Here is an 11,061-nt window from a genome sequence, read left to right on the forward strand (position 1 = left end):
CAGTGAGAGGCCCGCAAAAAAAAAAAAAAAAAAAAAAAAAAGAGCGTTGTCAATGTTTTGCCAGGCAGATATTTGGATCTGCTGAGCATTTTGATGTGTTTTCTGATGTATACTCCATTAAGCCAATTTAATTCCTTTGATTTTATTGTCTCTCATAGTGGATGCTAAATTTTAAGTGACACTTAACTAAAATTTCTTGATCAGTTTTTTATAGGTCTTGGTTAAGTACTTTCATAGTTTTCATTTCCATTTTCATTTTACTGATATTCTCAAGATTCTTTTCCATGTAAATTTTATGTCAAATATTTGAGTTATCAATCATGTTTTTTGTCTATCAGAATTTCCTGGTTACAGCTTCTACCAAGTTTGTAAATGTTACTTCTGTATATTTTAAAATGTTACTTCTACCAAGTATGGTTTTTCAGGTCAAACTTCATAGGTCAAAAATTTTTATTCTGTTTGGATTCCTTTCAGTTTTTACTCAAATTAATTTTAACATGTCTGGTTTTCATAATTGTTAGTTTTATTAATTTTTACCAGTTATATTCACTATGAAGTGACTGAAAGATCTAGCTAATCCAGGAAACAATTAGTAATGGTTTCTCTAGAATCCCTTTCCAAATCTCAAAATTCTTTTTTCAGTTATTAATATTCCTGTGCTTATTGTTGACTTCATTTTCTAAGCAAAATATATTACTGTGTGTGTTGGGATAGAAAATATTCTTGGGGTTTGTATGTCAGTGTGAAAACACCCCACATTAATTCAGTTACTCTGTTTATTCTGCTACTCTGAACAAGGACCTCATTCTGTGTCTCTTGAGAAAATGTCAAACCTCTGAATTCACTCCTGCCTCTTCTCTTCTCTGTATACTACTACCAGAGTCATCTGCACAAAATACAGCTCTCGTTGTGTTATTTCCTTTACTTAAAAACCTTTGACTGACTTTGCAGAAGGGTGACAAAATGAATAAAATAAAGTAAAAACATATAAAACCTAAGGAATAGACCCAACTTCATGCCACAGTTTAAAAAACCCAGCCTCAGAAAGTTTCTTCTAGAAATTGAATAATTCTTCTGCCCTCTCTAATCTATTCTAGCAAATGGATAAGGAAGGAAAATATCTCAAGGCTCTATTGTGCAAAACCAATGTAATACTGATGTCAAAATATGACTGAACTGGCTAAAAAAGTAACTATAGTTTAATTCGTTTATGACTATAGATACCAAAATCCTCAGAGCCCAGAGTAAGGAGAAACCAGCAGTACTTTTTTTTTTTAGTACTTTTATTTTTAAGTATCCCTCACCAATTCAGCTGTTTTTCATTCTTAAATTAATTATTAAAAGCAAATTGGTTAAATTTCATTTTCATTATTGGTTTCAAAAGTACTTTATAAAATTACATACATCCTTATTCTGAAAAAAATGTATATGTGTATCTGTAGTCAGTGTCATGTGTAATAGTCAGCCACAGCATGCATTCCTGTCTATGTCAGGTTCAAGACAAAGTTTTTTCACCACTACGTAACACTGTTTTGGAAGTGCTCGTCAACATAATTAAACAAGAAATGAAATAATAAAATTGTTGAAGGCTCTAGAGTTCTTGACAGTGCAGCTCATTAGCTTGGCCAAGCTTACCTCTCAGTCTTATCGTTCATCATACCACCATCACCACCACCACCACCATCACCAACCGGGGCTGAATTTCATGGCATCTTTTTCTCTCAAAGTGGTGTTTTAAATATGGATGGTTGTATATATCCTCTTTAAAAGAAAAAAATTATTATGAAGTCCCACTTATTTTTATTATAATGTAACTTTAATATGTGCCTTTATAAAATTAGCTATAATCACTCTTTAGGCCTATAAGGAATTTACAAATTAAATGGAAGCAAGACCACAGAACGAAATAAAAATTAACATGAATGTGATGGATGGTATTTTGTTGGCATAGATGGCTGTGTATCTAATTCTATATTTAATCTGATTTTCTATTTTTATTTCAATAACACTAATGCAGAGAATGCCTATTAGATAAGTATCATGTGTAAAAGAATGTAACTTCAAGGAATTGTTTGCTAGTACAGAACAATCAGACCTGGTACCTAATTGAAACTTTATCAGCAGATAAGCCTCAAGTGCCAATAATGTAATCTTATCCAATTATTGTTGGAATTGGCAACAGAGAAAAACTGTGATTATGTATTTAATATTAAACTATAGTGAACCATTACAAGTTGAATAGCCAAGTAAGCAGGATGTATATATACTATTTCTGCTTGCAGCATGGACACAGTGCTGGTGAGAATACAGCCCAGATTCTTTTGAGTTCTGCATGTCTGTCTGTATCGTGTGCCCTGGGATGATTCAGTTTTCGTTCCACTCCTCTAGTTTTGAGTTAATGCAGACCTTCATGAGACACACGTTGACTCATTTGGTCTTCATTTGTAATGAATGCAGTTGTAAACCCAAATTTGAAAAATTTGGGAATCAGTGAATCAAAATTAAGGTTGCTTTATTGCACAAATTCTCAGAACCTTGAATGTGCTAGTACACATTATGATTCTGCAGAAGATGAATATATACTATGCCTGTTTTCTGGAGCATGCTGCAGTTTGTTAATGGACAGTCTAAGGCAAATCAATCACATACTCTCAGTTGCTATAAATAAAATGTCTTTTTTCTAAGTTTCTTCTGTCTTTGAAGCATTCATTTTTCCACCTCATGTTTTTTTCACCTCATGTTTCTTTCCCCTTTGTCATAGTGCTTTCTCTCTCTCTTCTAAGGTACTTACTGTCAACAACGGGAAGTGGAGGCCATTACTGAAGGTGTTGAGGAAGATGAAGGATTTTGCTGTTGTGAACCTGGCCATATTCCTCATGTGCTTTCATTTAATGCTGCATTTAGCCAGCGCTGGCTAGCTTGGGAAGTGATAGTCACCAAGTATATTTTGGAGGGTTATAGCATCACTGACAATAGTGCTGCTTCTATGCTTCAAGTCTTTGATCTTCGGAAAGTACTCACCACTTACTATGTCAAGGTAAGGGTATGTGCCTACTTAGATCTGGTATCAGAGGCTCTTGGAAAAGACACACGTATACGCACGCGTGCGCACACACACGCACGTTTGTTTTTTTAACTTGTGCTTTGCTTCTAAGTAGTGATTTAAATTCTCTAGTATCTAGTACAGTCAGTAAATTATACCTATGAAGGTCTTGCTATTTCCTTCTTTAGTGAAACTTATTACATTTGTTCATTAATATTAAAAGCTACCATCTGTAGTGCGTATCTTTTAGGCACTGCGTTAAGGAATACACACATACACGCATGTTTATATATGATGTGTATATCTTACCTAATTCTCTAAAGGAATATTACGTCCCTGTTTTACATATAAACAAGTTAAGGATCAAAAGTTAACTTCGCCGAAGTCCTCTAACTAGCAAGTGGAGTTGGGGATTTAAAACCCAGGCTTGTCTGACTCCTGAGTCCTTGCTGTTAACCACTGCTTTGCACTGCTTTCAACAAACTGAATGAAAGTATTGCAAGATTTGGGAGGTCTCCAAAAACACCCTCACATTTGACACCAATTACAATTTCAGGGTCCCCAAGACCCTGAAACCACAATCAGGTTCAATAATTTGCTAGAAGGACTCACAGAACTCAGCAAAGCCATTATACTCATGGTTAGAATTTATTACAGTGGAAGGATACAGGTTAAAATCTGCCAAAGGAAGAGGCACATAGGGCAGGGTCTAGAGACACTAAGGCCTGAACTTCCAGTTGTCCTGTCCCAATGGAGTTGTGTAGACGATGTTTATTTCTCCCAGTAACGATGTGAGAGAATACCTACAGAGTGTTGCCAGCCAAGGAAGCTCGCCTGGGCCTCAATGCAGAGTTTGTCTTGACACACAGTCATTTAGACTTGTTTGACCACCCACATGGCCAGCCTTGGTCTCCAGATCCTCTAGAGCTTATGGTTCTAAGCCTCCAGGTAAATAAAGACTCTCTTATCAGGCAGGACAGTGCATGGGATTAGAGGTTACCTCCCAGAACGCAGGTGCAAAGGTCAAACCTCTCTTTGGGCAAGATTAGTTCTCTACTGCACAGGTATTCTGTTTTTGCTAAAGATTTTACAGAAGTACAGCATGGTTATGACTGGGGGTTTACAGGCTGAGCCAACATTTTCAAGAGGAAAAACGTATGCTAAATCTTAATGATTCATGTGTTACTACCTCTATATACCACCTTATTTGTGCTGATTGGGTTGAAGCCTGAGTCCTCTTTTGAATGCTTGGTTAAACCCAACCTCAGGAAGCTAAAGAAATGGACTTTACAACATTTTTTAACGTGTGCATTTGTGTGTGGAATTTCCTATCTCTAAAGATGTATATTTCTATTGCTTTATTTATTAGTTATATTTTTATAACTTGACCTAGGATCACAAGATGGTTTAATAGCTTTCTATGAGAAATTTCTCAAAATAAGTACACCACAATAAAGGTTTTTCATCTCTCTTAAAAGATCCTAAATTCAGTGGACAGAATTGTTTTTAGAATATCCTAAAATCAGTGGACTGGAGTTGTTTTGAAGTTGCCTTCTTGAATTTATGGTTGTGATTTTAAAAGTATTAAATTAATTTTTTTTATCCAGGAAGGCCTGAGATGTATTACTATAGCATTCTTAAAATAGTATACTTACAGGGGCTTCCCTGGTGGCGCAGTGGTTGAGAGTCTGCCTACCGATGTAGGGGACACGGGTTCGTGCCCCGGTCCGGGAAGATCCCACATGCCGCGGAGCAGCTAGGCCCGTGAGCCATGGCCGCTGAGCCTGCGCATCCGGAGCCTGTGCTCTGCAACGGGAGAGGCCACAACAGTGAGAGGCCCGCGAACTGCAAAAAAAAAAAAAAAAAAAAAAAAAATAGTATACCTACAACATTGAGCTGGAATATACATTTTTGATTCCTACTATCAGTATAAACAGTTGGAATTAATTTATTGAGGACTTGGAGTTAATTCAGATTGTGATTTAGCCTGAGTTTTTTTTTTAATCTTTTCCTCATTAGGGTATCATTTATTATGTTACAACCTCTTCTAAACTGGAGGAGTGGCTAGCTAATGAGACAATGCAGGAAGGACTACGTCTGTGTGCAGATCGAAATTACGTTGATGTGGACCCAACGTTTAATCCAAACATTGATGAAGACTATGACCATCGACTTGCAGGCATATCCAGGGAGAGTTTCTGTGTGATTTACCTCAACTGGATAGAGTATTGCTCTTCCCGAAGAGCAAAGGTAGAGTTTATTTCGTTTATAACTCTTTGAATCTGTTTTTCCAAAGATGGAAAGAATACCTCTATTTGTTATCATGAGGTTAGTTTTTCTAGACTTTCCTCTTTCTAACTATCTGGGTAAGAGAACCTGTCTAGTTCATTATGGTTGGGCCAAACCAACTCTGCCAAAACAGGTTAGAGTAAGCGACCTCTCTCATTCTTTGATCTGCAGTGTCATAATCTCACTGTCCAAATAGCAACCCCTCCACCCTGTGCAAGTATGTACATATACACAGATTTAGGTTGTAGATTACGTGTAGCACCTTCTTAAAGACTGCGTTTTGGAGCAGCCCCAGCCCCAAGCCCCCAAACACACACAGCAGACTTAAGGATAAGTTAATATCTTTGTCCCAAATCCAAAGTCTAATCCAGTGCTAATAGAATTTTCTGCAATGATTGAAACATTCTGTGTTGTTCCAATATGGTAATTACTAACCCACCACATATGGTAGATTATGAGACACTTGAAATGTAGCCAGTATGAGTAAGGAAATGAATTTTTAAATTTAATTTTAATTGATTTAAACTTAAATCAATTAAATTGAGGCTAGTGGCTACTGTACTGGACAATGTTCATCTAGACTACTGACTTTAAAATGTTAACGTGGGTAAAAATGATACAGGAATGTGTAAAAATGCAGATTCATGGGCCTTGCCTGCGAGATTCTTATTCTGTAGGTCTAGGCTGGGCACCCAAGATCTGTGTTATGCTGGGTGATTATAATGCAAGGGGTTCATAATCTGCACTTCAGGATAACTTGTCTTATCCTAAAGGTAAGCTGAGTTATAGACTTCACCAACTACTATTTTCCTCCTAGGTCCCATGGCTCTTGTGGCAGTGTTGCTCCCCCTGGTTAGACCCCAGGTACCATAACCACAGTACCAAGGCAGAGTGCAAAGTCTTGTGTAGTTGAGCCACCAGCATCCTATGTACAGGATTACTCTGTACCATGGAGCATAGTGAGCCACTTTGACAACCAGTGCCTTTATCATGATCTGGGATGTACACACTGACTGTCTTTAGATGTAGCACCTAGTATAGTCTTTCCTTTACAGATACTCAATTAGAGTAAGGCACCCCATCATAATCAGCCTGTTTCTCTTACTTCATCCATAAGAAAGGGAGCATCCTTGTAATTACTCTTTGAACAGTGGCCTTTGAGCTCTTGTACTGGATGCACAGTAGACACTGGGCAGAGTAGCATATTTTTAAGGAAGGAATAAAAGATAGAATAAAATAACCTCGTAAGAGCTCAGAAAAAGGACCAGCAGACAATGTCTGGAAATGGAGGTCCTCAAAGCTAATCTTCTCTTCTTTCAAACACATAACAAGCAGTTTATTTTTTTTCATAAATGAAATATACTTAGAATGCTTTGCACACTGTTCTCAAATCCTTGGACTTATTTCTTGTCAGGGGAGGGGGAGGTGGGGGGCGGTTGGAGTGACCATATTATTCTAATAGCCTTTCTCTGGCTTAGACTATATTGGTTACTTTTGTTTGGTTTAACCATCGTCACCTAGGCTAGGAACTCAGTCTACCGACTCAGGAACAGGCTCCATCCTTCCTAACTTTAAGGAATAAATAATCTCTTAGAAATTATTGCTGAGGTCATGGATGTACCTCAAGGAAGTCATCCTCTTAATTGCTAATAAATCATATTCAAAAGGTTTACCTCCAAACTTGGGTATCCCCAGTCTCTTCAGAGAGCTTATTATCACTAGGTCAGTCTGGCTTATATTCTACTCTTGTAGTCCCCTCTAGAAGAAAATTGTCAGGAAAATTAAAATAATCCCTTCATTCTCCAGTTTTTTTAATTGAACAAGATTATCCCTACCTCCTTAAAACCATGAATTCTGTTTTCTGAATCACCATTCCCAGAACAACCTCTTCCCAGGGAAGGAAGTTAATTAAACCAGAAAGATTTGCTGACTCCAGATTCTGATACCCTCACCTGAATGTTAATAAAGTTGCCTCCAGACTTCTTTTTCCCATAATTTCCTTCCAAGATAGTTTTCTAACTTGCATATTACACAGAAATAAAAAAGTCATTCTTTCCTCCTCTTATTATATGTATTCTAGGAGGAAATAATCTTTCAAATAGTAGCTGTACCTGTCTTCTGAAGAGCTTGAAATAATGTTTTTGTAAGTGTAGCCCTGGATAACTGCATTAAAACTACCTGGAATGCTAAATTGGAAAGATTCGTCTCAGCTTGACTTTGCTTCCTGCTTCTTAAATGGCAGTACATTTCTTTCACCATTGTTGTTAGTATTAGCAAGAAGTCTTTGTGAAAATTTCTAATGCATTTGAGGATGTAAGACACATGTCTTCTCCAACAGTAACAAAATAGAGCTACCAGGGTTGAACCAATTATATTTTCTCTCAGTACATTAACGATGTGGCTACCCTGCCTTCTGGCTTGCATTGTTTCTGACAAATAATAAAGGCGCATCTCAGAGATATTGCAGTTTCTGTTCCAGATCACCACAGTAAAGTGAGTATCACAGTAGAGCAAGTCAACACGAATTGGTTTTTTCCCCAGTTGTAAATGTTATGAAGTATACTAAGTGTGCAATAGCATTACATCTAAAACTGTAACCATGTACATTACTTAATTTCAAAATATATTATTGCTAAGAAATGCTAGCCATCATCTGAGCCTTCAGTAAATCATAATCTTTGCTGGTGGATGGTTTGAAATATTTTGAGAATTACCAAAATGTGACCCAGAGGCATAAAATTGAGCAAATACCATTGGAAAAAATGGTGCCAATAGACTTGCTCAAAGCAGCATTGCCACAACCCTTCAAGTTGTAAAAAAAAAAAAAAACACAGTATATGCAAAACGCAATAAAACAATGTATGCCTGTATGTACCACATAATGATGTCTTTTTTTACTGGCTGCTTTTAAGATTTTCTCTTCATCACTAGTTTTAAGCTATTTATTTGGCTGTCCTGGGTCTTAGTTGCTGCATGTGGGGATCTTCATTGCAGCATGCGAACTCTTAGTTGCAGCGTGTGGGACTAGATCCCCTGACTAGGGATCGAACCTGGGCCCCCTGCATTGGGAGCGTGGAGTCTTAGCCGTTAGACCACCAGGGAAGTCCCAAGCAGTTTAATTATGACGTACCTTGGTGCTGTCTTCTTAATGTTTCTTGTTCTTGGAGTTCATTGAGCTACTTGAATCCCTAGGTATATATCATTTTCATCAGATTTGGAAATATTTTGGTGATTATTTTTTTCAATTTTTTTTCCTGTCTTCCTGTTTCCCTTTTCTGGGGAACTCCAGTTAACATTTATGTTAGGCTGCCTTAAGTTGTCCTACAGCTCACTGATGCTCTGTATTTTTTTTTTTTAGTCTTTTTTTATCTCTGTGTTTAATTTTGCATAGTTTCTGTTATATTTGTTAGATCATTTATTTTTTCTTCTGTGTTGTTTAATATGCCATTAATCTCATGCAGAGTATTTTTTTTATTCTCAGACATTGCATATTTTTTTGTATTTTTGAGGTTTAATTTTTTTCTTTTTTTTTTTTTCTTTTTTTTTTTTCTGGCTGCTCTGTGGGGCTTTCGGGATCTTAGTTCCCCAATCAGGGATCGAATCCAGGCCCCCAGTGGTGGAAGTGTGGAGTCATAACCACTGGACCACCAGGGAATTCCGTGTGTCTTTTATACAGATATAAACCTTCCATGTCTCTACTAGCATGCTGTCATTCCTCTATCTTTTTGAACTTATGGAATGCAGCTATAATAACTCTTTTAATGTCCTTGTTGACTAATTCTAACATCTGTGTCCTTTCTGGGTCAGTTTTGATTGATTAATTGATTATTTTTCTAATTGCGGGTCCTATTTTCCTGCTAGTTTGCATGCCTGACAATTTCTGATTGGATGCTAGACTTTATGAATTTTACCTTGATGAGTGCTGGATATTTTTGTATTCCCATAAGTATTATTGACCTTATTATCTGTGACACAGTTAAATTCCTTGGGGACAGTTTGATCTTTTCAGGGTTTACTTTTAAGCTTTCTTAGGAGAGACCAAAGCAGCCTTTAGTCTGGGGCTAATTTTTCCCCATTACTGAGACAGGATTCTTTTGAGCACTCTAGCCAATCATAGAATTTTCCATTGTTCCTTTCTGCTTTTTTTCTGATGGTTCTGTTCTCAGCCTTGGACCTTTGCTGCATGTGCTGATCAGTGATCTGCTGGACTCAAGAGGGATCCTCTGCAGATCTCTAGAGCTTGCTGTCTGTATGTAGGTCTCTCCTTGGCGCTTTGCCCTGCAAACTCTAGCCACCTTGACCTCCCCAGACTCCCAGCTGTCTCCTCAACTTGTAGACCTCTAGGCTCTACCTGTGTTCCTCTTCCTTGTACTACAGCCTGGAAACTCTTGTAGGGTTTCCCATTTCTCAGGGGTTAGTATCCAATGTCTCAGTATATTCTTTTCTTGGTCATTTGAGGTGCAAGGGGTAAATCCGGCCTTTATTACTCTGTTTTGACCAGTAGCAGAGGCCTGGACTAAATTTAAAATAAAAAAATTTTTTGCACTACCCTGGTGGTCCAGTGGTTAAGACTCTGCACTTCCACTGCAGGGGGTATGGGTTCAATCTGTGGTCAGGGAACTAAGATTCCCACATGCCACGTGGTGCAGCCAAAAAAAATATTTTTTTTTCCCATCACAAAAGCAATACATTTTCAGCATATAAAGTTGACTGGGTGGGGAAGGGAGGGAGACAGAAAAGAAAGAAATGTAGGATCTCCTACACAGTTACTATTGTTAACTGAATTACACAATTAATGGTAATTAACTAACCAAGCTATATTAAGTTAGTATCTTAGACAACTGCCCTTTTTTGTTTATAATTTAATGGTTTATAAAGACATATATAAACCATTGGCAAAGTTAGAATAATTAAGCTCATTATCAGCCTAGATCCATGATTCTTCAACTTTAGCATGCGTTAGAATCACCTGGAGTGTGATGGGTGGACACCACCTTCAGAATATGACTTCATAGGTCTGAAGTGGCTCAAGAATTTGCATTTCTAATAAGTTCCCAGATGATTCTCATGTTGTGTCCCAAGATTACACTTTGAGAACGACTGCTTTAGATTGTTTCTCAGTCTTTGAGATGCTACCAAGATTTTCTGTAGTATTATATAAAGTATACCATTTTGCTTGTGCATATATATATAATTATTGTATTATATATTTTTAATATATAATATATATGTAATAGTCAATAATCAAGGTATGCATTTGTTGAAAAATTAAAAGGTTGAGGGGAAACAGTATTCTACAGATATCAATTTGATTTTCTATATGCAATACAGTATTACTAAACTGTAGTCATTGTGCTGTACGTTACATCACCAACTACTTACATCACCATTACTTACATCAATAAGTTAAAATGACTTACTCATTTTATAACTGGAAATTTGTGCCTTTTCACCCCATCACCCCATTCTTTGTTTTTTAAAGCCACTGGATGTGGACAAAGATTCATCCCTGGTGACTCTTTGTTATGGACTCTGTGTTCTGGGACGGAGAGCTTTGGGGACTGCATCCCACCATATGTCCAGGTAAGGAAGGCATTTCTGTTTTCAGAAAGAGACTGGGAAGCTCTATAACTGAAATCTGAAAAATCTGAAATAGGTTTTTTTTTTTTTTTTTTTTTTTTTTTTTGCGGTACGCGGGCCTCTCATTGTTGTGGCCTCTCCCGTTGCGG

The 11,061-nt window shown here is 37.2% G+C and overlaps 1 protein-coding gene across 4 annotated transcripts in view; it reads left to right on the forward strand.

Annotated features, from left to right (window-relative positions):
* Positions 1-11,061, forward strand: part of PCNX1 (pecanex 1) — a 180,571-nt gene that overhangs the window by 149,781 nt on the left and 19,729 nt on the right. For all 4 annotated transcript variants that reach the window (XM_024118367.1, XM_028496107.2, XM_024118370.2 and 1 more), the window contains 3 exons: positions 2,784-3,037; positions 5,063-5,293; positions 10,815-10,915. In XM_024118367.1, coding sequence (XP_023974135.1) covers positions 2,784-3,037; positions 5,063-5,293; positions 10,815-10,915 — 586 coding nt within the window. The remainder of the gene's footprint in view (positions 1-2,783; positions 3,038-5,062; positions 5,294-10,814; positions 10,916-11,061) is intronic.

The sequence above is a fragment of the Physeter macrocephalus genome, chromosome 11 (genome assembly GCF_002837175.3).
Source record: "Physeter macrocephalus isolate SW-GA chromosome 11, ASM283717v5, whole genome shotgun sequence".
In the NCBI taxonomy this organism is placed as follows: Eukaryota; Metazoa; Chordata; class Mammalia; order Artiodactyla; family Physeteridae; genus Physeter; species Physeter macrocephalus.